This window comes from Mus musculus, chromosome 9, assembly GCF_000001635.26.
Source record: "Mus musculus strain C57BL/6J chromosome 9, GRCm38.p6 C57BL/6J".
NCBI classification, from domain to species: Eukaryota; Metazoa; Chordata; class Mammalia; order Rodentia; family Muridae; genus Mus; species Mus musculus.
This window is the reverse complement of record NC_000075.6, coordinates 55,027,155-55,052,928: the sequence shown is the minus strand read 5'-3', so window position 1 is coordinate 55,052,928 and position 25,774 is coordinate 55,027,155. Positions and strand designations below refer to the sequence as shown.

At 47.7% G+C, this 25,774-nt stretch overlaps 1 protein-coding gene across 3 annotated transcripts; it reads left to right on the top strand.

Moving 5' to 3' along the window:
- The first annotated feature begins 3,975 nt into the window (after positions 1–3,975).
- Chrnb4 (cholinergic receptor, nicotinic, beta polypeptide 4) lies at positions 3,976–24,775 on the top strand. 3 transcript variants are annotated; one of them, XM_011242655.3, is made up of 6 exons: positions 3,976–4,485; positions 8,947–9,152; positions 16,298–16,342; positions 16,428–16,537; positions 17,297–18,287; positions 22,684–24,775. In XM_011242655.3, the coding sequence occupies exons 2-6, from the start codon at positions 9,039–9,041 to the stop codon at positions 22,822–22,824; spliced, it is 1,401 nt and encodes a 466-aa protein (XP_011240957.1). In that variant the 5' UTR covers positions 3,976–4,485; positions 8,947–9,038; the 3' UTR covers positions 22,825–24,775. The 3 variants fall into 3 exon arrangements, with proteins under 3 accessions (XP_011240957.1, NP_683746.1, XP_006510820.1); NM_148944.4 differs by having other exon boundaries at positions 4,385–4,485; positions 9,004–9,152; positions 22,684–24,773; XM_006510757.4 differs by lacking the exon at positions 3,976–4,485 and adding an exon at positions 8,362–8,502 and having other exon boundaries at positions 9,004–9,152.
- Positions 24,776–25,774: the final 999 nt, after the last annotated feature.

Here is a 25,774-nt window from a genome sequence, read left to right as displayed (position 1 = left end):
AAGGAATGGAGAAGAGTCTGTTTGTTCTTTATCCTGCTTTCCATCACGTGATGATCCAAGTAATCCTCCTGAGCCAGGAGGGGCCCCTCACCAAGAGCCAACCAGGCTGGCACCCTAACCTTAGCAAAGGCCTAGCCTGGAATACACAATGTCCTTGCCTAACCTGGTGTTTGTGTACTTTTGTTTGTGCCTCAACCCACTTTTATTTCTCATGGATTTTATAATTAGTCTGCCATGTGCCATGAAAAGTCCTATGGCGATTCACGCAGAAATACAATGATTAATTTGGTGAGAAGTGATCAATTGTAATATGGAATCTTTTTATTCAGAATGTATATGGTAGACATTTCCATTGGTCAGTCTCTGAATATATTAATTTCCACACTGGTGATTACGCTTTAGTTTGTGAATTTGGGGAGCATGTTCAGACCATGGCGATATTGTTCATAAAAGGAGTAGCCTATTTTTTTCTAAATGTATTCTCAGGTTTTGCTATTATAAATAGGATCTGTTTGTTTTCTGGCACATTTTCTAGTCTTTTTTGTTTTGCTTTGGAGTCAGAGCCTCATGTATCCTAAGCTGCCTTCAAACTTACCATGTACACAAGGATGACCTTTGCCTTCCTCACCCCAGTGCTAGCATTACAGATGTGCACCATCAAGCCAAGTTTATGCATTGCTGGGGATCTAGCCCAGCACCTTATGCATGTTAGCAAGGGCTCTACTAGCAGAGCTGTGATCTCAGCCCTCGACTGTGTGTTTGAATGTTATTAGAAGTGTACAGGAACACTAATCTCCTTTTAAAGATTTACTTTATTATTTATTTGTTTCTGGATGTGTGGATATACACATATGTGTGATCTGGGACTTGGTTGTTGGGTCCCCTGGAGCTGGAGTTACAGGCAGTGGTGAGCTGCCTGGTGTGGATGCTGAGAATTGAACTCTGAGCTTTGCAAAAGCAGCAAGTGCTCTTGACTACTAAGCTATCTCTCTAGCCCCTGTGGGATACAAATTGTTTTTAATTTGATCTTCAATACAGCAACCTTGCTAACTCTCTCACTAGTCCTACTAATTCATCTATTTGATAATTTCTCTCTTGGATCTTCTACAGTGCAATCGTATTGTCTGCAAACACGGGTAGTTTTTCCTCTTCGATTCTTAAAATTTATTACCTTTATCCGCTTCTATTATAGGTTGGATCATATAAATTGCTGATTTGGGGAAGCTTGTGACCTAAAAAAAAAATGGCAATTTCATTTAGTTTTATCTCTACATATTTCCTACACAAGGCCTAAATAAATCCAGTGATGGATGGAAGTAGCCTGTCTGAGGCTGACTGGGATGGAGATTGCTCACACAGTTTTTCCTTTTACCATGCTGCAGGTTTATTGGGTTAAGGGAGTGGTGTGCTAAGGGTTGTATCAGATGCATATTTAATTTGTTAAGGTTGCATATTACATTAATGAGTTACCTGACTGGATCGGTCCTTGTGTTCTTGGGCGAGAGCCCACATTTCAATGATACACCATTTTCCCTGTGTGCACTGCTGTGCTTCACTTGGTTTTATTTTATTTAGAATTTTAGAATCCGTGTTCATAATAGACAATAACAGCTAACATTTATTAAGTTTTATGTGTTCCGGCCCTATTAGGTCGCATTAAGGTACTTTCCATGACTTATTTCCTCTCTTCCTTAGAAGGCCTCCTGGGGAGACTAGTTCCTCTTTTTAAATATGAAGGAAGGAAGGGCAAAGAGAAGGAAATCATTTCTTCAAGATCACAGGAGATCAGTTATCAGACTCAGGAGGTCACACAGTCCCCTGGGTTAGAGACCCATCAGGCAGACTGGTCTATGATGCACTTTTCTAATATGTCCTTGTTCCAGCTCAATGCCAAGATTATGCTACCCCCTAAAACTGTTGTTCTCAACTTGTGAGTCCCTGTTCCTTTGGGGATCGAATGCCCCTTTCACAGGGCTCACCTAAGACCATCAGAAAAACCCAGATATTTACATTATGATTCATATCAATAGCAAAATTACAGTTATGAAATAGCAACGAAAATAGTTTTATGGTTGGGAGTCACCATGAGGAACTGGGTTAAAGGACTAAAGTGTCAGGAAGGCCGAGTGAGACCCATACTGGCCTAGAAAGTAACTGGACAGCTCTCTCCCTTTTTCTCTTCTTTAAAAAAAAAAAATCTGTGTCTGAAGAGATGGCTTAGTATGAACTTGCTGCACAAACATGAGGACCTGCGTTTGAATCTTTAGTACCCATGTAAACATCTGGGTGTGGTCACATGATCTCGTAACCCCAGTCCTGTGGAGCTTGCTGGCCACTAGCCAGCTCCAGGAACAGTGAGAGACCCTGCCTCAAGGAATACAGGAGAGTTTATAGAGCAGGACCCGAGAGCCTCCTCTGGCTTCCGTGTTGGTGCATGGTAGCATGTGCAGGTAACTGCACACACATGTCTGCGTGTACCTCATGGGACTCCTTTTCAGTTGTCTGCAGAAATATTTTGTCTAAAGTGAATTCTCTGGTTTTTATTTTATTGTCTGTCTGGTTGCTTAATTTATTTGCAGCTCTTGGTTTGTAGGCACATTTTGCTCTTTTAAATCTGAGATGTATAGGAAAACTACAAGTACCATATAAGGAACTTTTTGTTTGTTTGTTTGTTTGTTTTTGTTTTTTCAAAACAGGGTTTCTCTGTGTAGCCCTGGCTATCCTGGAACTCACTTTGTAGACCAGGCTGGCCTCAAACTCAGAAATCTGCCTGCCTCTGCCTCCCAAGTGCTGAGATTAAAGGTGTGTGCCACCACACCCGGCCCATATAAAAAAATTTGTCTTTAAAAAAAAATCATTACAAGGTTTTTTGGTTTTTTTTACTAACAAATTGAAAAAACAGCTACTGACTCACATGTGTAAGAAATCCTACGACAATATAACGGATGTTTCCTGACTAGAGGGCTTTTTAAGAAAGTTTACATTTTGTGCCTTTTAAATGTTTTGTATTGGTATATATTAATTATTTTTTAAAATGGGTTTGAGCTGGGTATAGTGGTGCATGCCTTTAATCACAGCACTCAGGAAGCAGAGTCAGGGGGAACTCTGTGAGTTTGAGGTTAGCCTAGCCTACATAGCAAGTTCCAGGACAGCCAGGGCTACATAGTGAGACCTTGTCTCAAAAAAAAAAAATGTTCGTTATGAGATTGTCATACATATGTATATAATAAGTTTTGGTCATTGACCACACCCTCCCAATTACTCTCTTTTGTCTCCTTCCCCTCACCTTTAGTCCTTTTGCTTTCTCCAGAATCTTCAATATGCTCTCTCTCCCCGCCTCTACCTACCGCCCATCCTGTGGCCCATCAGAGATAACAGAGCATACCTTAGACAGTCAGGACTACAGACAACTATCAGCAAGCAAACTCTCACACCCCACACCCCAGCATCCTGTCGAGGACTGGGGTGATTTCTGGCTCTTACCAAGGGTCTGCTAGTTCCACTTTATGTGAAAGGACCTACCCTTGCCTTTAGCTTCCAAAGCCCCACAGGTCACAGGCTTTGGCTTTCTACATCTCTTTCCCGGTTTGGGTTCAGGGAGAAGACGAACTTATTTTCAGTCCTGTTAGGTCTGTGGGTTCACCCTGTGAATCTGTTATTGCCGCAGTTTAAGGAGGAGAGGATGTCCTCAGACCTATCTTCTCGGAACCATCCTCAAGGCATTTCATCGACTTCTGTGCTTGTTGGTTTGCTTTTGTTTTTAAACTCCCGTGCCAACATGTCAGATTATAGCAAGAAGAAATCATCGGGGAAAGCGACTGGACTTCTGCCTTATTTTTAGGTCCAGAGGTCGTCCCTTCTCCAGGCCAAGTAAGCTCTGTTCACTTTGCCCCTGAAGCTGCTGGGTGCCCCTTAGTTGTCCCAGGTGCAGGGCTGTTTTGACTTGTCCTCTAACTTTAGATCCTGAAACTTAGCGTGGACCACCTAGGAGTGGGAAAGGCTAATGTATGCTTCTTTCAGCCACTTAAACTGCCTTGGGTAAGCCAGGCTAAGATTAAGATGGGTGAGGGGGACGCAGCCTGCCCTCTCAGACCCTCCCTTACCCTGTAACTCCACCCCTTCCCCAGTCCCCAAGACGAATGAGACAAGAGCTAGTCCACCCTCCCGAGTGCCACGCACTACCCGGCTCCTGAGTGTGAGAAAGTCTCGGGACCATCATCCATAGCCACAGGTTCCCCCAGACACACCCTGCTCTGGGTCTACCCCAAACTCCAGTTCAGTCCTCTAAGTGGGTGGGACCCACAGCAGCTTCCCAGGTGGGGAGCACAGGCTCCATCGGGTCCTAGTGCCGCCGGGCACAGAGAGACTGCCAGCTGGGACAGACGCTCACTCGCGGTTCCATTGTGGGGTGACCGGCAGCCACCCGGCCGGCCATGAGGGGTACGCCCCTGCTCCTCGTCTCTCTGTTCGCTCTGCTTCAGCCTGGTGAGTTCTTTTTAGAGAAGGTGGGAGGGACAAGGGTCGCAGTGTGGGAGGAGTGGCCGGACCAGCTGGGGAGTGGGCGGGGCAAGCCCTATGGGGATGCAGGCTGGCTTGGGTGGGTGGCCTGTGAGGTTTGGGGTCCCCGCTACCTTATTCCATGCTGCCAGGTCACCATCACTGACGAGTGTCTTCAAGCTGGGCAGTGCAGATCAGTCCCAGAGCTAAGAGGTCCCCAAAGGGTCCTCCGAGGCTCTTTCAACTCTAGTGAAGTGATGAACTTGCTACGGTATAAATGTGTGGGAGCAAGCCTGCTGTTTGGAGAGAGAGAGGGGTCACCAAGACACTAGCATTCCATATGTGCGAAGTATTTTTGCACTTTGGGGCAGGTCTTCCAGATATCACATATATGGTGGGCACTGCCATAGCTGGTCCCTAACCCTGCTTAGCTGAGGGCAGGTTGATGAACTGGGGTCTGCAGCTCACAAACTTAGCATTGACACTGAAGAGACTCTCTCAGCTCTCCTCCCCAGGTTCACTCAGACACAGTGAGGGTTTCTTCCAGACTCAGCTACCCTCCCCCTTAAATTCCAAGGTCCTTCGTAGCTTCTACCCCCACCACCTCAAGCTGTGTGCACACCAGCTTGTCCTCTGAGCTCCAATGGACCCAGAGAACCAAGGCTGCATCTTCCTCCCATAAAGATCACATCCAGAAGGTACTAGAATTAGGAGTGGGGAACAGTCAAGGTCTCCCAATCAAAGTAGTGTTGGCACAGTATGCATTATGGCTTTGGATCACTGCTGGGTGCCCCTATTCTGTTACCCTCTCTCAAGCTCCTTATCTGTTCCATGACAACAATCCGCCTTGCCTGTCATCTGACAAACACTGGCAGTATTTCTGAAGTATGGTCCCACTAGGCTGTCTGCACCTTCCTCTACAGACTCCTGAACCCCAGCCTAGGCTCAGGGGATCTGAACCTCTGGAAATGGAAGCTGGGGAATTGGCTTTTATATAGCCAGGTGATTCTGACCTGTGATTGGAGAAGCACTGATAGCATTTGGTGAGTTCCTTCTAAGACAGCATTCTGAGTTTCTAAGATGCTCACAGCCACCCTTTAGCGAGCACATATCTGCATCTCACAGGCCCCTCCTTCACTAAGCACATGCCCTCACCTGGCAAGCCCTGCCCTTCAGATACACACTTGCCAATGAGATTCTGTTAACCGTTGCATCCCCAGATAGCTCTCTATTTCTAGATTGGATATGCTTTCTCAGACTGGACACACAGAGAGACACTCACAATTCCACTATGGTTAAGAATCCTATCAGATTCTCAACCTTTCTCCTTTTCCTCAAGGGAGCATTCTTGCCAAGGAAAATCTCCAAAGGCAAGACCTTGTGCAGCAGCCAATGGGGCTCTCGTTTTTTTTTTTTTTTCAACATTGTATCACGATGACCTCTAGTGGTGGTTTATCTGCTTAACTGTATAAAGTTTGACTCCGTGAAAGCCCTCAGGAGCTGGTGGTGACCCTCTGACATGTTACTTATCTCTTGGATCTGACAGGCTCTGGAAAGCATTAGGAGTAGATGGCAAAGTCTGCCTATGTGCTCTTAGGGTTCCCTTTGGAGGTGAAAAGAGGGGGTGCATTTCAGCCATAACAGCCCTGCTGGTCATTTCACTTCTCTGCCCCATCCACAGGCATGCTAACAAACACAGACACAAGTGATAGGCCCAGCAGAGCAACCTCCCTCAGGGGCAAGTTAGCAGGGGTATATAAGCAAGTACAGGGGGCAGGGAGGGCTTCTGTCTTAAAGAAACCCCTGGACCTGGCTTTGTTTGACTTGCTAGAGCCTAAATGGTCTAGGGCAGTTGTTCTCAACCTTCCTGATGCTGTGACCTTTTAATACAGTTCCTCACGTTGTGGTGACCCCCAATCATAAAATTATTTCATTGCTACTTCATAACTGTAATTTTGCTACCATTCTGAATTGTAATGTAAATATCTAATATGCAGGATATCTAATACGTGACCCCTTTAATGGGTTGTGACACAAAGGTAGAGAACCACCGATCTAGGGGAACTCTGGGGTCCATATTTGGTCCATGAGATGGGGAGAGTCCCTTAAGCCAGCTAAATATTAAAGAGAACAAGCTGAAGGTGGTAAAGATTAGTAAGTACCCCAGGTGGGCTCAGAGCTCAAGCACAACCCCCCCACCCCGCCCCAGCCTAGAACCTATAGTCCAGCCAGACTAGCCTCCCGGGGCAGCAGAGATAGATCTAAGCTCCCCTAGAATTGCAGGACTGGAGGCTGGGTGCTGCAGAGCCTATCCCAGTGCTGCCACAGACTGCCAGGTAGACCTTTGACAAGTTAGACTCATCTCTATGAAATGAGAGGTCAGCTCTAATAAACAAAAAATTGTGAGAGGAACCTAGATTTATCCTTTGGCTACAGATAGGCCCCAAGGGTATTTAAGCTGGTGGCTTGTGGAGAGGGAATTGAAGCTGTGAGGAGCCAAGCTCAGAATCAGTCTACCCATATGCTGGACAACCCTCCCACCCTGCCCCCAACCCAGTGTGGGGATGGGGCAGCAGGTGTGCCTGGAGCATCTTTCTCAAGGCCCTAAATATTGCATCTGTTCTAGATAGGCAGCCAGTTGGAAAGCGCGTGGAGAAGGCAGGGTAGCGGCTGCTCACCATGAACATGTGGCCAGCCCAGCACCCACCCACAAGTCTACTTCACCTTTGCTAGACTAGGGTGATTCACATTCTAAGTACTTGGCTCCATCCAAAGAAGGGGGTGTTTGGTAAGATGTGAAGGCTCTTTAGGAAAGATCTGACCAGACTCCTGGGCTTGGTAAGATAGTCAGCACCTCACCAGCATCCCTACCCTGATCCCTCTAGCCTTCTCCTCTTTTAGCATGCTACCTGCTCTCCTTCCCTGGCGGTGTTTCTTCTGACCATCCTCATCTCTTTTCCTGCTCCTGGGCATCCTGTTCATGTGCCCTTGTCCTTCCTTCCTGTCTCCTTCTTTTTCATGTCCCATCCTCCACTCTCCACAGTCTCCTTAATGACATCATAGTACACAATCCAGTCCTTAAACTTCACCTTTACCTCATTCCCAACACAAGAGACAGATGAAACAAAGACCCAGATACCACTTGGCAAGGAATCTCGGATGCACAGGAGGGACAGATCTTGGGCTGTGGGTGCTCGGAGGGATGATGTCTGTCTGTGCAGGATGCTGATCTGGAGCTGGTCCTCAATGTGGCTTAGAGCCAAGAACTCTGTCTTACCAGAAACCAGCTGCCAGCTGGACTACTCCATTTGATGTCTCAAAGAGACCTTGTGTTCTGTAGGTCAAAGTCTGGATCCAAGAAAGGCTCCCCTAGAATAACCTTGTTTCCTTATTTCCTTATTTATTGCATGTGTGTTATGCATGTGTATAGTGTAGCAGGTGCATATAGGTGTCTTTCCTTGAGCACTCTTTTTTTTTTTTTTTTTTTTTTTTTTTTAAAGATATGCACTCTCGGAGTACCTTAAGCTTACAAGTTTGGGCTAGACTGGCCAGCCAGTATCATTCAGGGATATGCCTATCTCTGCCCGCCCCACAAGGCCACAAAGGTTTTTTGTGGGTGTTTAAAGGATCCAAGTTCAGACCCTCCTGCCTGCATGGCAGGCAGTTTACTGACAGCCATCTTCTTCAGTCCCCGTTTGGCTTTTTGTTTTCTCTAGGAAAACACTACCACATACCCAGCTCTATCTACAGCCCACGTTTCAGGAAATGTCCCTGGTAGAGGTGCCCATGTGTCTTCCCCAGGGCCAGTTGTTCCTGGGCTTTGCTGTTTACCCTCAGCACGCAGCACAGCATCCGGCACAAACTCCACTCAAACGTTGGTCAGCTGGTAGGCTGGGAACAATCCTGGTGAAAGAAAGGGTATACTCAAAACCCGGAAGTGAGACGGGTAAGAGGCAAGTGGTGTGTACGCCAGAGAAGAGTCTGGGGCAGTCCAGGGCAGGAGAGGTAAAGGAACGCTTAGCTAAAGGGTGGAAATGGAAGGACAAACTAGAGGAGTTGGGAAGTGGAGCAGATAGGTCTCAGTGGCCGGGGGTGGGGGGAGACATTGGGGTTGGGGCAGGAGTAGAGAAGAACAGATGCCCAAGGTTGGAACAGGATGTTGCAGCAGGGAACAGCATTTGCTGCCAGGAAGAGCACAAGGAAGAGGTCTGTCCCGGAGGAAAAAATGACACAGACAAGCCTGTTGGCACCCCCACGCCCGCACAGCCTCACCCCTCTAGGTTCCCTCCTCCCCTCCTCCACCCTACTCCGCATAGCTCCACCCACTGCAAGTCTCCCCCCCCCCCCCCATAGCCCCACCCCTCAGTTCTCCCCCCACATCCCCCTCCCCTACATAGCTCCAGGGCTCCTACACTCTGCTTCTCACAGCCCCCCTCTTCGCTGCCACAGCCACAGTGGGGTTCCTCCAGACAAGGGCCCAGCACGTCTGACTATACGATTTCCCAGGGGACTGCCGCCTGGCCAACGCAGAGGAGAAGCTGATGGATGATCTCCTGAACAAAACCCGCTACAACAACCTGATCCGCCCAGCCACCAGCTCCTCCCAGCTCATCTCCATCCGCCTGGAGCTATCACTGTCCCAGCTCATCAGTGTGGTAGGTGCCTGGGCAAATGTGGCCTGGGGCTTAGGAGAAGAGGCAGGACTCTTTGGGGAGAGAAGTGGATGACTGTTCAGGGTGCAGGGCTAGGAGTTAAGTGACAGGCATGTTACTTCTGACCTTGACAGATGGGTAACACTCCAGACTGCTAAACTTTTCTTCTACTATTTCTTTCTTTCTTTCTTTCTTTCTTTCTTTCTTTCTTTCTTTCTTTCTTTCTTCCTTCCTTCCTTCCTTCCTTCCTTCTTTCTTTCCTTTCCCTTTCCCTTTCCCTTTCCCTTTCCCTTTTTCCCTTTTTCCCTTTTTCCCTTTTTCCCTTTTTTTCCCTTTTTCCCTTTTTCCCTTTTTCCCTTTTTCCCTTTTTCCCTTTTTCCCTTTTTCCCTTTTTCCCTTTTTCCCTTTTTCCCTTTTTCCCTTTTTCCCTTTTTCCCTTTTTCCCTTTTTCCCTTTTTCCCTTTCCCTTTCTTTCTTTCTTTCTTTCTTTCTTTCTTTCTTTCTTTCTTTCTTTTGTTTTTTTTTGAGACAGGGTTTCTCTGTGTAGCCCTGGCTATCCTGGAACTCACTTTGTAGACCAGGCTGGCCTCGAACTCAGAAATCTGCCTGCTTCTGCCTCCCGAGTGCGCCACCATGTCCGGCTTCTTCTACTATTTCTTAAAACGTATATTAATACATATGTTTGATGGACACATATTAATTTTCTTTTGTGGAATGTAGTGTGACATTGCACGTGTGTGTAGAAATATCCAGTCAATTATTATCAACCACGGGTACCAACTGCTACCCAGCTCCACCCTGCGCCCATCTCTCATTCCTCCTCCTGGCACAGCCTTTTGTAAACAAATATTCTCTACTACTTTTTGGACAGTCAGGCCTTTCCCCCATATCTAAACAATTTACCTAAACTGTGAGGATCATGCTTCCAGGTTAGGATTCTTTCATCCAAAAAAAGTACCACCTGTGCCTATACACACGCTGTTCTCTCTGCTCGGGATATTCTACCCCCTCTGTGCACCTCTGATTCGTAGTTGGAGCCATCTGAAAACCCATGCTCTCATGGCATTTAGTAATGGAACATCAAACAGAGAGTGGCTACAACAAAAAGGGCCATTCATCAGACCAATGACCAGGAGCAGGTCAGTGCTTACAGGGTTGCCTAGCCCCATAATTCAATGGTGTCAGGACTCTAGGGCATGGCCAAAGATGCAAATGGTTGTGAGAAATCATTTGGATTTCTTTTGGAACAACAACAACAAAACTCTCTCAGAGTCCTGCCCTCTTGATAAATACTTACATCTCACTGGCCAGGGCTAGCAACTTACATCTAAGCCTAACCAATCATTGGCCAGATAATTACTTTGGCTGGTTTAGATCTGTCAGGGTGTGGCAAGGAGACCATGAGGTTTAGTTGTGAAAGAGGAAAGATAGAGCAGGACCATTAGGCAGGCATCCTATGGACCCCTTGTGGCTCCCTTTAGCTGGGTCTCCAACAGTCACAGCTCCCAGCTTGCTCAGAGACATCCTCCATGTTGTTAATTTGGTGGGGGAAATAGGAACCAGGCCAGGAGAATGATGGGTACAGAGGCTCAGGCCTGTGGATGAAGGTCTGGACGGGCACAGAAGGTTCAACAGGTGTGGGAAGGAGGGTGCCAACATTCCAGGTGTTCCAAGCTGGATTTGAGGCAACAGGGGCACCGAGGAAGGCGAATGTGAATGTGATCGTAATTTCCTTCCTTGTTCCCCACAGCTATCTCAGCATGGGGTTGTCTGAAGGAACCGAGGTCCCTTGTAAACCTTCCCATGTCCCCACCAAAGGGTTAGAACCTTTGCCCCTGGAAACCACTCAGAAGAAGTGATCACATGGGTGATGTGTCTAGCCATCAGGTGCTAGCTGAGGGAGGCAGGCATCCTCTGCACAGTGTCACCTTCTCTCGCCAGCCCAGTGAGCCCGACAGGCTCCGCTTCTCCCATCTGTACTGCTCAAGAAAGGTTTGCCCAAATTGGCAGTTGCCTCTATCCCCTAGGAGGGAGCCTAGCCCCAGAGTGGGAAGAGGCACACAGCCTGCCTCTGCTCTTTCCCTGTCATGGAAAGCTGAAAGCAATGAAGGCTTCTGACCAAGCCACACCAAGACTACTGTCTGAGCATCCCCGACCGGCAAAGGCCTTGTACTTAATTAGCAAGCCAGCTGCCTGCTCTGGCAAGGGTAGACAGGCAGGCAGCTCTGGCCACACTGCCAGACTCAGACTGTTCCTGCCAGATCTGAGCTGTGGACCCTATGGAGTAATAGAGGCTTCCAGAAGCAGGAGAGACACAGCCTGCAGCTTCACTTCTGCAAGTGCCCCTATGGGCTGTCATAGCCCCAAAGGCAACCCCTAGGCTTTCTATGGGGAGAGTTCCCTTCTGGTTTGGGGAAATGTATTTGGTTCTGAGGAGTGAGTGTTAGAGGCCTAGCCAGTTTAAAGATAGAATGTCTAGGGAATAAACTAGGAGTTTGTGCTGGGGGGCAAGCAATCTTTCCCACTCTTCTCTTTGAGGACTGACAGCCAAGGTCTTATACCACTGTTCTGTCACATTCAGCAGCCACTAGTGGAGTAGAGAAAAGTAAGAGGCAGAAGAAATGCACAGGAGAAATTTCTGGAAGATAGAAAAGACCCATATCTTTTTGTTTGTTTTTGTTTTAGAGGCAGGGTTTCTTTGCAAGGTCATTCCTGTCCTTGAACCCACTCTGTAAACCAGGCTGGCTTCGAACTCTGAGGTCTGCCTGCTTCTGCTTCCTGAGTGTTGGGATTAAAGGTGGCCAACACCACTGCCCAACTAAAGCCTCCCATGTCTTAAAATGAAGAGGCCAAGGAGACAGCTCAGTGGACAAAGCTCTTTCCCGTATCATACGAGGACCAGACTATGGATCTCTAGAACCCACCTAAAATCTAGGCAGACCCGGTGTCCACTTGCAAATCAGGGACTCAGGAGGCAGAGACAGAGGGTCCTGGGGCAAGCTGGCTCTGTAGAAGAGCAGGAATCAGCGAGTTCCAGTTTCAGCAAGAGACCCTGCCTCAATAAGCAGAGCAATTGAAGATGACCCTTGCCTGCGGTTTTGAAGCCTGCATACACACCTGTACATCTGTGCACCCACACATGTATGTACACACACATACACACACACACACACACACACAAAACAGAGCAAAAACTGCATTTGTGAAAACTGGTCAGGCAGGACACCAGACACTAGTACCACCCACTGTGGAAACCATGAGTCCACATAAGACAGTGTCTTGTTAGAGACAGGGTCTAGCTATGTAGTCCTACTTGTCCTTTACCTCAAGAACCTCCTGCCTCAGCTCCATAGCTCTGCAGATGCTGGAATTATAGAGATGCACTATCATGTCTTGCTTTAAAACATTTTAAAAAGATAAATGGAGGTTTTGAGCTTTCATTGATGGCAGGGATGCTGGAGCTTTTCTGAGGAACAATTAGAAAGGCTGAACAAAATGCTGGCGCCTCAGCCAGGGCTTGAATGGCCAGCTTCCAGGAGGCGACCCTGACAGCCTGTGGTGCCTTTTCCCACACTTGATGGCTGGCCAACAGTATCTGCCTAAGAAGCTAAGGCCTGGAACAGAGCAGCAGCTGCGGAGCTGGGAAGCTGGCTGGTGCTGGGGGCCATCCCAGGGCTGAGAGGATGCTCAAAGGCAACTTGGATCTGACCAAGGACATAGAAACCTGGTGGGGCTCCTGGAAGGGTCACCCAGTACTGGAAATGAGCAACAACAGTAAATCAGCACGCACACGCACATGCACATGCACACACACACACACACGCACACACATACACACACACATGCACACACACACACATGCACATACACATGCACACACACACATACGCACACACATGCACACACACACATACACACACACATGCACACACACACATACACACACACACATACACACACACACACACACACACACACACACACACACACACACACACAAAACAACAACGGTGTTCTCTCCAAACCAGCTCAGCACCAAACTTGATTAAGATGATCTTTGTACTGTCTGCCATAGCGCCTGTGGAGGGAGGTGCAGTCAGATGGAACTTAGGTGTGGGGGCGGGAAGACAGTCCAGTCAGTACGATGATTGCCACAGGAGCATAAGGACCTCAGCACCCTGCAAACAGTCCTCTGACCTCTGACCTCAGAGCATAGCAGGTGCATGTATGAGCATCCACACAAATAAATGAATGCAGTAAAAAAAACTTTTTAAACATTTAAGTTTTATGCTGAGTGTATTTTATTTATGCTGCACAATTCAAAATTTAAAAAATCTTTTCTTAAAATGAAAATAGCTATCATTATATATTCAAGGAAAATGATAATGGAAATTTTCTTCAGAGAGCTAAGAACTTTTAAAAAGAACCAATGGTCTGATTTCTAGAACTCAAGCATATCAGAACCTTAAAACTCACTGGAAAAAAAAACTTATCAGAACAAGACAGCCAACATTCATCTTTCTTCCTGCTCTTCTCCTCACAACAGCCTGGGTTGTGGGTGTTACGGTTGGAGCCCAGGGACCATCGTGAACCATGTCCATGAACCATCCAGTGTGGCAGCAGAGAGCTGGAGAGGAGCCAGATGGGCTTGTAGAGCGAGCATCCGAACATCCGTATATGAGCAAAGTGTCACACGGGGGTCGATTTTGTTCTTCTGATGTAATTACCTGGTTGAATTGCTCGAGGAAGTAAGAACACTGGGAATTAGTTAATGAAGAGGAAGCAGAGAGCACAGGATACATTCAAAGATGTAAGGTAGGCCAAGAGGGCTGGGCCACAGAATAAAGGAGCCCAGGACAGTAAAATAAGGCTGGGGGAGTTACCAATCTAACCCTGTAGAAGACAGGCAGCCTAAGTAGAGATAAGACTGAAGAGAAATGGCAAGAACTTTAGAAAACTCATTCTTCCTGCAGAAAAAAATAGGTGTGTGTGTGTGTGAGAGAGAGAGAGAGAGAGAGAGAGAGACAGAGACAGAGACAGAGAGAAAGTTGTCCAAGGACAGAGAGGGGTGGTAACAGAAATGGAGAGAAACAGGTGATTCTGAGATGTAGGGTGCTTGATAGATCAGGTTGGTATGTCAGAACTTCCAGGGTTAGTTGTTGTTGTTGTTGTTGTTGTTGTTGTTAGTGGGGAATCACGAGCTTTGTCTCTGATGTGCTGGTGTGAAGTGTGTTTGAGTTACCTAATATGGTTTGAATGTCAATGGCCTCCACAGTCGGGCTCATGTGTAAGAATCCTTGGTCTCCAGCTGGCAAGACTCTTGTGAGAAGTTGTGGAATGTTTAAATAGTAAGGCCTGGCTGTCAGAAGTAGATCACTGAGGGTGGGCTCATGGCTTAGGACATTTTAGCCTGGCTTCAGTGGTAGGCATGAATACCTGTTATCCATCTGCCACCACAACGTGACCAGCCACAAGTTCCCACACGAAAGCCAAAGCCCCAGCTACCCTGTATCCCTTGCCATGAAACTGTGAGCCAGGTCACTCCTTTCTTCCCCCTTAGTCACTTGTCAAGCATTTGGTTGCAGAGATGAACAAAATACTTCTTATGGACATTGACAATGAGAAGCAGGACCAATGCCGAGGTAAACCTTTCCAGGATGTGCATAAAGCTTTGGAACTGAATCACACAGGGAACTGGGGGCATATGTAGCTAAAGAATTGGGGAAGTCTTAGTATGCTATAACCAGAGTTTAATTGGGTCAATTTGGTAAGCTTTGTGAAAGACCAAGATGCAGGGTGAGGGTGGCAGGGGGGAATGGAACAGGAAAGACTAGGCTCATGAGATTTAAGAAGATATGTCCTGGAAAAAAAAAACAAATCTGGTTCTGTAATACCCATGCCCTAACAATTTGAATGTAGCTAAATTAAAAGGTAATGGACTAAATTGCTTGAGGAGAATAAATATTAAAACAGTATAACGTTCATGTTTTGGCATGGTTAATTGCTTACTGCATTTAGTGGGCTTTATATGCCAGGAAGGTATAAAAAAAAACAAAACAAAACAAAACATACTTTGGAAAGGACGTGGATGTGGCTAAAGCTGAGGATGGATGGGGTTGCAGACAAAATGGCTGTGGCTGCTAAACATGGTTGGTGTGATCTAAGAGAAACCAGGCATTGCGCCCTGAGAGGAACAAGACTCCAGCATGGTACTGAAGCCTCAGTGGGTAAGAGGGCCTGAACTGGAAGTGCTGCTGACAGGCTTTCCTCAAACCCACCACCAAGAGCAGGGGAGTGTCTTCTCAGGCTCAGCCACAGGGTGCAGAGAGGCAGGAGTGGCTGTGCTCCTCTGGAGCTAGAGTTACAGATGGTTTCCAGTCACCACAAGAGCAGCCACTGCTCTTAACCATTGGGCCATCTCTCCAGCCCCTCTCATCTCATCTGTCCTTGCTATGTTCCTCTTGCTATGTCTCTCGCTTTTGGAATGCAAATGCTTATGATATTCTACATCAGAAGTTACTTACCTTTTGACTTTACAGGACTCACTGTTAAGAGTGTCTAGAATCTTAGAAAAGACTCCAGACTTTTACAGTGTTGGAACTGTAAGACTATGCAGCCTTTGGAAGTTGGATTAAATGTATCATTACATTTATAAGATGGCCAGGAGCCTGTGGGGACCAGCGACAAAGTGTGGCAGTATAAATATGGACTGTCCTCTGTGCGTTCATTCCTTTAAACACTTGTTCCCCAGGAGGCTGCACTGAAAATGCTAAAACCTTTCAGAGATGAGGAAACGGGCCATTGCGAGCAGGCTTGCTTCATCCCAGTTCCAGCTCCAGCCTGTCCCTGCTTCCCACTGGTCGCCACAGTATGACCAGGTGTGAGTTTCACTCAGAGACTGGAGCTCTAGCTGCCATGCCTCCCTCACCATGAAACTATAAGCTAAAACCAATCCCTTTATCCTGAGCTGCTTCTTGTCATATGTGGTCGCAGCACTGCAAGAAGTAAAAAATACACCGCCCAAGAGAGATTTAGGTGACAGCTGGTCACCCAGCCCTCGGGTTCTGAGGCTTTTTGCAATAAAGTATATTTCATTTGTGGGGGGGTCCTCCTTCCAAATGAACTGATACCCCCCCTTCCCTCCCCAGAATGAGCGAGAACAGATCATGACCACCAGCATCTGGCTGAAACAGGTAAGTGCCTTGGAGGGTCCCTAGCCCAGGTGATGTTTCCTCTGGGGCTGCTCTTTGGTGACAGTGGCCTTGCCTGTGTACTTAGGAATGGACTGACTACCGCCTGGCCTGGAACAGCTCCTGCTATGAAGGGGTGAACATTCTGAGGATTCCTGCAAAGCGAGTCTGGTTGCCTGACATCGTGTTGTACAACAAGTAAGTGATGGGGTGGCCAAAGTCTAGAGTTAGGCCAGGACAGCAGGCCAGCCTCCAAGACTGTCTACTCCTGAATCCAACCGCAGCCTTCCTTTTCTACACTTCCCTCAGGCTTCTAGGCCTTGGAGCTAGAGAAAGAGAGGTGATGGAGACAGAGTCTTCTGAGTGGGAGGGCGGGAAGGGAGGTCCAGAGGCCCTGTGCTGCTCAACACAGCGGGCACTGGGCTAGCCTTTGGGCCCTCAGGCCAGTGCCTTTGCTTACAATCCTTGTCTCACCATTCTGTTTCTTTGTGACTTGGTGGCTTTGTCAGTGGTAGGGGCTGCAACCTTGACCTGTCATGTGTGCAGTTCATGGTAGCAGCTGAGTCAGGAGGATCAGGAACCCAGGAGTTTGAGATCAGTCTCGCCAAAGAGAACAAGATGAAGGGAGACAGGATCAAACAAGACAAGGGTCCATATTTCTTCTCTCCTACTTAATCATTGAAGGAGCTTGGTGGAGTCCTCCACACTCCCCAGGTCTTGCTGTCCAACCTGGAAAAGGAAGAACACAGTGAATGCACTGCTTCTTAAGGCTCCTGTGGGGCTTTAACTGAGTTAATTCCGTGAGAGGCCTTCAGTGTCTCATGGTTTGCCAAGAAAAGCAGGCTTGTTTCAGTGAGGAAGACAAATGACTCCCAAGGGCTCTTGGGGGTTCTGAGAACAGGCCAGGCCTCCTCTGTAGATCTGTGATGCTCTCCTCTATGTCCTGCCCTACCCCAGTGCCGATGGGACCTATGAGGTGTCTGTCTACACCAACGTGATCGTGCGTTCCAACGGCAGCATCCAGTGGCTGCCCCCTGCCATCTACAAGAGTGCCTGCAAGATAGAGGTGAAGCACTTTCCCTTCGACCAGCAGAACTGCACCCTCAAATTTCGCTCCTGGACCTATGACCACACAGAGATTGACATGGTTCTTAAATCACCCACAGCCATCATGGATGACTTTACCCCCAGCGGTGAATGGGACATTGTGGCCCTCCCGGGTCGAAGGACAGTGAACCCACAGGACCCCAGCTATGTGGACGTGACCTATGACTTCATCATCAAGCGCAAGCCACTCTTCTACACCATCAATCTGATCATCCCTTGTGTGCTCATCACGTCGCTGGCTATCCTGGTCTTCTACCTGCCCTCCGACTGTGGGGAGAAGATGACGCTCTGCATCTCAGTGCTGCTGGCACTCACATTCTTCCTGCTGCTCATCTCCAAGATCGTGCCTCCCACCTCCCTTGACATTCCCCTCATTGGCAAGTACCTCTTGTTCACCATGGTGCTGGTCACCTTTTCCATCGTCACCACTGTGTGTGTCCTCAATGTGCACCACCGTTCACCCAGCACTCACACCATGGCATCCTGGGTCAAGGAGTGCTTCCTGCACAAGCTGCCCACCTTCCTCTTCATGAAGCGCCCTGGTCTGGAAGTCAGCCCCGCCAGGGTCCCTCATTCCAGCCAGCTGCACTTGACCACAGCTGAAGCTACGTCCACCTCTGCCTTAGGCCCCAGCAGCCCATCCAACCTCTATGGGAATTCCATGTACTTTGTGAACCCTGTCCCTGCCACTCCTAAGTCTGCAGTCAGCTCCCACACGGCAGGCCTCCCCAGGGATGCCCGGCTGAGGTCCTCTGGGAGGTTCCGGCAAGATCTACAGGAAGCATTAGAGGGCGTCAGCTTCATCGCACAGCATTTGGAGAGTGATGATCGAGATCAGAGTGTAAGTCGCTGCCCTGCCCCCACCACTTACTTAAGCCACCCACATGGAAATGCTGTGTTATAGCTTCCTAGGTGAGGAAGAGTTAAAAACAGTGATCTTCCTGTGTTGGTTTGGGTTGACCCAAAGCAGTTTTCTGAGATAGGGTTTGGGTTCAGGTAGCTTACTTGTGCTATAATCCTAGGAAACAGTGTGGAGGTGGAGAAAATAAAGGCAAAAAGTAGGCTGGCTCTAGAGTATTGGTGAGCCTACTGTTGTGGGTGCAGTAGCCCCATGGAGAGCCCCAAGGAGCCAGACAACTAGCCTCAGAATAGTCCCTTGGATGAAGGCTGGAATATTTATCCTCCAGCACCATCCCCCTCCAGTTGACAACAGCCCTTGGATGGGATCTTTCTCATGATTCCCTTTATGCCCAGTTGCCAGAGCAAGCAACCTGGGTGATAGAGAAAACCCTGACCAGAACTGAGAGGAGCAGCATGCCCTGGAGTAAATGGTTCTCAGTGGATTTGAAGAGGTCCAGCCATCCTTAGAGAGCACAGCTTGGGCTGGCTGCTCCTATTCATGCCGACTTGCAAAGCAGCAGGAGTATAGAAACATCAGTAAAATAACTATTTCTACCAGGCTAATAAACTGTCATGTGGGGTGACTAGAATTACAGATTTTCTAAAATGAGGTTAAGCTCTTCTTCCCAGGAAACCATGAATTCTATAGTCCATGCATCTCAAATAGCTCCTCTGAGGAAATTACATATGTGTTTCAGTTTCATTCTGTTGCTGTGACAAACCAAGGATGAGTAGCAACTCCAGAGAGGGAAGAATCTTCTTGGCTTATACTTGTAAGTCACAGTCCATCACTTAGGAAAAGCAGGGCAGAGACTCAAGGTAGGAACTTAAAGCCAGGCCTGCTTACTATTCCAACAGGATTACCTCTAGCAGGGGAACTCACCACAGCCAACAGTGATGACAGAAAACTTGGAGGAAGGCCACTTGCTGGCTCACTCACACTCATGCTGATCTAGCTTTCTTATGCATCCCAGGCCACCTGCCCAGGGAATAGTGCTGCCCACAGTGGGCTGGGCTCTCCTACATCAATTAACAATCAAGACAGTCTCCCATACACAAGCTCGCAATCCAGACTGTTCAAGGTAATCCCTCAGTTGAGACTCTCTTCCCTGGTGAGTCTAGGCTGTGCCAAGTTGACAATGGAAACTAGCTAGGATTATGGGTAAGGAAGATTTTACAATGGAGACCTTCATGGTTAGACCTTCCTATGCATTTCAAATGCATGACAATGTTCCAGTTTTTATGTTGCAACATTGTGTCTAGCCACTTGGCAGCTACACGAACAAAAGAGGATTCCTTCTTACCTTTTTGCAATTTCTTCCTGACAACTGGAGTCTCAGGAGAGAATTCTGGTGTTCCATTAGTTAGCACCAACTGAAAAGCATGGGCTGCAAAAGTTCCAGAATCACACCGTGAGGAGGAAAGAAGAGATCTGCTGAGAAAAGGAAGACAGAGCCTGGTGCTCAGAGAGTAGCTCGCCCTGTGGCCTCAGCTTCAACGGGGGTCTTATTAGATTCCTCTCAAGCCTCCAACTCAGAATTTTAACCAGATCTCAGGGACCTCCTAGGCCCATTGCAGTCAGAAGCACAGCTCTGTTGTATTTGATCATATTATTCTTTCTTTCATTCTCTTCTCCACTTCTCTCCCTCATCTCTTTGTGGCTTAAACTGGGCTTGAACTCACTACATACCTGAAGGTGGCCTTGAACTTAAAAAAAAAAAAAGTATCAATTCTTTACTCTTAGAACTGGCCTCATCGTCCACACCATGGCCACTCTGAGCTGCCCTGCGCATCGTATTCCTTCTTGTGTGTATCACCATTCCTACTGAATCATGACTTCTCACCTGTTTTTGTTGTCCTTCACCACTTCAGTCAAAACACTCAGAAATGCTATTGGATCTTCTCTTTTCTTGAGATAGTGTTTCATGGAGCCCAGGAACTCACTATGTAGTTGAGGATGTCCTTAAATTTCTCTTCCTACCTGTGCTGCCCCAGGGCAGGGATTTCAGGCACATGCTACCACCTAGCTTTTATTCTGGTGCTGGGGATCAAACCTACGGTTTTGTACAAGTTAGGCGAAAGCCCTATCACTAAGCTGCATCCCCAGGACTATACCTTGGATTTCTGTCTTCCAGCCTCCACCTTCCAAGGGTTAGAATGACATCCTCGACTGAGGCGGGATTTCTGGGGGAAGCTTTAGGAACCACTTCTTAAACTCCTGTGGGTCTCTGTGCACATCCAGGTTGAGAAGGTCTCCTGCACCCCTGCATGAACTAGCCTTCATCCTAAGCTTGGAACTTGCAGGGCTTCCCCAAGAGGGAAGGAGCCAGGTAGAACTCAGTGGGATTGTAATCACCTGTGTTCCTGCCAAGCCAAATTTACATCAGGTGCTCTGGCAGGAGTGGACAAACAACTCTGACTCCTCCAGGGATCCTGGGAAAAGTCCTTATTCCACAATGGGAAGCAGAGGCCCAGAGATATCGTCTGACTTGTCTGGGGTCACACAGCTGGCACACAGCTGCAATCCTTTGAACCCTAAGGCCCCTCTAAGGATCTTGCCCCATACTGTGCATATGACGATGATTGGCAAGCTGACTTTCTCACATGTGGTTAGAGAAGTCTGCCTCCCCTCTCCTGGCATGCTCACTCCTAAGCCATCCCTGGAGCTGTTTGTCATCTACAACACTTTTGCTCTCCATGGTGACTAACTGGTCACTGTAGATAGCTCAAAAACATAAAAAGATGGAAATATGCCTGAAATTAAGGCTGTCAAAATGAATCCCCCAACCCTAATATCACTGTGTGGAGAGTCCTGCAGTGCCTTCTGGATCTTAGGAACAGGAACAATCGGTATTTGAGGGAGTGGAGGCTGGTCTGACAGGATTATCCTGAAGTGTGACACACTCCATTGATGGGGCCCTGGAAAATTGGGTCACTGACGTCAGCTTGCCCACTGATGCCTGCGTTTCTAACTCTTGAGTCTTTTCAGAGCCTTCCCAGCTAGGGGGTGGGGAAGAGAGGCTGAGATGCTGGGTATATGGACACTCTGTGGTACCCCTGAAGGCCAGCCAGGTTTCTGCTAGGACTACATCCTGGGATTGGGTCTGAGAAGGCGAAGCCTATGTAAAGCAACAGAGTTGAAATGCTAGAGAGCCAGATGATGAGGCCAGAGGAGGTAAAGTCTTCATTATAGAAAACAGCTATTTCTACAGTCCACTGCTGTTTATATATTTCACTGCTGTAAATAGCATGGAACGCTTTAAACTGTGGGGTTTCCAAATGTTATGCAAGCCCTCCTGTCAAGCAGGTGGGCCCTTCATCTCCCTCTCTGCAGAGCTATCTCAGGCAGAGGATTTAGGGTTAAAAATCAGAGGAAGGAACTTGTGATTCCCTAAGCTTCACCCATAACCAGATTTGGCTTTAAAATCACTGTGTGTGTGATATATTTGGGTCTCTGTTTCTGCATCCATGGATTCAGTCGACTGTGGGGATAATAATGGGTGGAAAAGGTGTCTTCACTAAGGTGTACTTCCCTCCAGGTCATTAGTCCCCCAAATACAAACCAACGACAACTCGTATAGCACTTCCACTGTGTTAGGAACTCACCAGGTCTATAGACACTGTAACTACAGGGGAGGGTTTCATGATGTCTTATGTCTTAATTGCTAAGATGAACTCCATGACCAAAACCAACTTGGTATAGAAAATTTAGCTTACATATCCTGAGTCATAGCTCATCAAGGGGAGCCAAGGTCCGAACTCGAGGCAGGAACTGAAGCAGAAGCCATGGAGAAACACCGTTCACCTGCTTGCTCCTCATGGGTGGCTCAGCCTGCTTTCTTATACAACCCAGGACCACCTGACCAGGAGTAGCAACACCCACAGTGGGCTGGGTCCTCCACATCAATCATTAACCACAAGAACACCCTACAAACTTGCTGACGTTCCCTCTTCCCAGAGGACCCTAATATGTCAAGATGACCAAAACCTAACTAGCATATATGAGTTAGATGCAAATATTGCACTCTTTCTGTGGGCTTTTGAGCAGCATCAGGGTTGAGAGGTCCTAGGGGATCCAGAGGAGACTGAGGGACGTCTGTATAGCCCAAGTCCCCATGGCTTTGCTACTCCCTCCCCCAAGCCCAGTCAGGTCCGGTGAGGTTGGAGAACATCATGAGGAGCCCGGCAGAGGTCAGCCTGGGATTCAGAACCTGCCACAGCAATGCCTAGTTCTGCCCCGTGCTGCCTGTGTGATGGTGCTCAGCTGTGAGGCTGTGACTCAGAGGGAGGAGCTACCCTGTGCTTGGCACCTGTAACCAGCCTCTGTTTGTCTGCAGGTCATCGAGGACTGGAAATTCGTCGCAATGGTCGTCGACCGCCTGTTCCTGTGGGTGTTCGTGATTGTGTGTATTCTGGGCACCATGGGGCTCTTCCTGCCACCCCTCTTCCAGATCCACGCACCCTCCAAGGGCCTCTAGGCTACCCAGCGTGTTATGGGGCCCTGGGTTGTAGTGGGATGATATGAGCAGCCTAGTGGGCAGTTTACTGCTTCATCTGGGTTGTAGCTAATGAGACCCTAAGTAAAGCTAAGACTATTGGCAGTCAGCCTATCAATCTAGCCACGAGAAGGACAGAGATAGGTGGCTTGCACTGATCGCTCTGAATATCTTCGAGTAAGTCCCTTGAAGGAGGGGGATTAGGTGGCTGAAGTCCATTCTGGCCTCCTTCCTTCCATGTGCCAGGCACTGGAGTCAGACAGCTGTGTATCATCCCATCACACCCCAGCCCACCTTCCCATCCATCTCCCTCCAATCCAGGCTACCCACTAGATTCCCTGGCCGTCTTTCATTTCCTCTCACACTTCCAGATTCTTCCAGGTTAGAACCTTCAAATCTGCTGTAGCTACCGCCCAAACCTCAGACTCTCAATTCCCAAGCTTTTTACATGTCTGCACTAGGCAGAGATCTACTCCCATGATCCTCTGTTCCAATATGTCACTTCCTGTACAAGCCTTCCCTAGCCATGCATTCCAAAGCAGCGTCTCCCATAACCACATTAAACCTCCAGCTTTCTTGAGTGTCCTCCATTGGCAGCTGCAGTCCTTAGTTGGTGGCACACTAGTCACCAGCACCTTGCCCATTAAAGTCTATGCTCAACAAGGGTCGGAGTGTGTGAATTCACATTCACACTCCAGAGCCTGGGACAGAGCTCTGCACACAGAAGGTGCAAAATAAATGTTTGTTGAATGAATGGCTCCTGCTCTCCTTCAAACACACACACACACACACACACACACACACACACACACACACACCCTCTGAGTAGCTGTCCTTGCTCCCTTCCTGCTTTCTGCCTTTACACCATGGTTGGTTCAGGCCTGTCTCTTTCTCACACTGATCTGTTTCTCTCACGGTGCCTGCCCCACTGTTGGCACTCAAGATACTTCTGGAATTAAGGAGTGTTAGTGGCTTTTTTAAAAAAATAAATGTTGAGCCAGGTGTGGTGGTTCACGCCTTTAGTCCCAGCACTTGGGAGGCAGAGGTAGGCGGATCTCTGAGTTCGAGGCCAGCCTGGTCTACAGAGTGAGTTCCAGGACAGCCAGGGCTACACAGAGAAACCCTGTCTCATAAAAACAAACAAACAAACAAAACAATACAAAAAAAATGTTGCTGTTTTCCTTTTACCCAGCTAGCTCCCAAATAATTTTGACTGGACTATTGTATTTATTTAAGAAGCTTTAAAGGCACAACAACGAGCAGCATTATCTATTTTAATCCTCTAAACTGATCTGGCTACCTCCCAGTCAAAACCCCAGTGATACTTGCATTTTAGTACTGATCTGGCTCTCTGGGCTCCAGGTGTTTTCTTATGGCATCTCCTGGACTCTCTACCCAAAGAGAATCCCCACTCTCCTCCTGCCCCCTTCCCTGGATGGGAGGAAGTCCAGACCTAGTCTCTCCCCTGCTTAGCCATTGACCAATCAGGGAATAATTGGGGAGCAATGTTTACATAACATTGAGACTGGAAATTCTCAGAATAAGAATTACAATCAAATGTGGGGGCACAGAAATCAGCGTTTGAATAATATAAAGGTAATCTTTACACAGGGTATTATTTCATGCCTACAAGGGGAAGATTTTAAAAATTTATTATTTTATGTGTATGGATGTTTTGCCTTCATGTATGTGTGTGTACCACGTACATGCTAGTACCCCCCCCCCCAGAGGCCAGGAAAGGGCACTAGATCCCCTGGAACTGGAGTTACAGACTTGAGCCACCACGTATGTGGTGGGAATCAAACCTGAGTCTTCTGGAAGAACAGCCAATGCTCTTCTTGACTGCTGAGTCTCCAGCCCCTGAGGGAGAATATTTTAAAGTGTTTTGTTTTTAGAATTAACCTACAATAAAGTTGACTTCTTTAAAGTTTAACATTTGTATAACCATCATTGACACTAGGACAAAAGAAAGATGTCACTCAAACTTGGCTACTCTGCATAGACCCAACCCCTGCACACTTAGCCCTGGCCACCCTTACCTTTTCTTCACTGCTGTAGCTCAGTATCTTCAAGCCTGCTGCTTAAACGGAATCCTTCAGGGTGTAACCATTAGATACTGTAGATACTGGCTTCTTTATGCTGGGTCTTTTTTTTTTAAAGATTTATTTATTATATGTAAGTACATTGTAGCTGTCTTCAGACACTCCAGAAGATGGAGTCAGATCTCGTTACAGATGGTTGTGAGCCACTGTGTGGTTGCTGGGATTTGAACTCCGGACCTTTGGAAGAGCAGTCGGGTGCTCTTACCCACTGAGCCATCTCACCAGCCCATATGCTGGGTCTTTAAAAACAACTTCATTGGGTCAGCAAGATGACTCAGTGAGCGAAGGCACTTGCCTCTCAAGCCTGGAGGCCCGAATCTCATCCCTAGAATCCTTATAAAGACTCTAAGAGAGAATCAACTTCACAAAGCTGTCCTAGGGCTTCTATGTGTGTGCATGTACACATACTTCCTCTCAGGCTTCCATGTGTGTGCACGCCCCCCCCCACACACAATAAACAAAACTCTTTTTAAAATGATCACTTTTATTGAAGTATAAATTCACTCATTGTGCACTGGACAATACCATGAATTTTAGTATGTTCATCACCATGATCCAGCTTAGTACTGCTCCATCACCCTTACAAGGTCCCCAAGAACCATCAAGGAAGCCTTCATGGGCTAAGCCATCCCTGGTGGATGGCCAGAGAGGTCAAGAGACCCCAGAACACCTACCTTGTCACCGTCGATTCCTGGGACACATGGGTTTGCAGCTGGCAGTGAGACCAAGGGAAATCTATAACCGCCACAAAAGGAAATCTATGACGGTCACTATGGGAAGCCAGATCCTCTAGTTATTCCAACTTTACTTATAAAAGTATTTATTTACTC

What these genes read in the sequence shown, in the direction of transcription:
- Chrnb4 (NM_148944.4), top strand. Translation starts at nt 4,434, where the DNA reads ATGAGGGGTACGCCCCTGCTCCTCGTCTCTCTGTTCGCTCTGCTTCAG. An exon ending in GTTCGCTCTGCTTCAGCCTG is followed by an intron (nt 4,486 to 9,003) that starts GTGAGTTCTTTT and finishes ACGATTTCCCAG; the next exon opens with GGGACTGCCGCCTGGCCAAC. An exon ending in TGTCCCAGCTCATCAGTGTG is followed by an intron (nt 9,153 to 16,297) that starts GTAGGTGCCTGG and finishes TTCCCTCCCCAG; the next exon opens with AATGAGCGAGAACAGATCAT.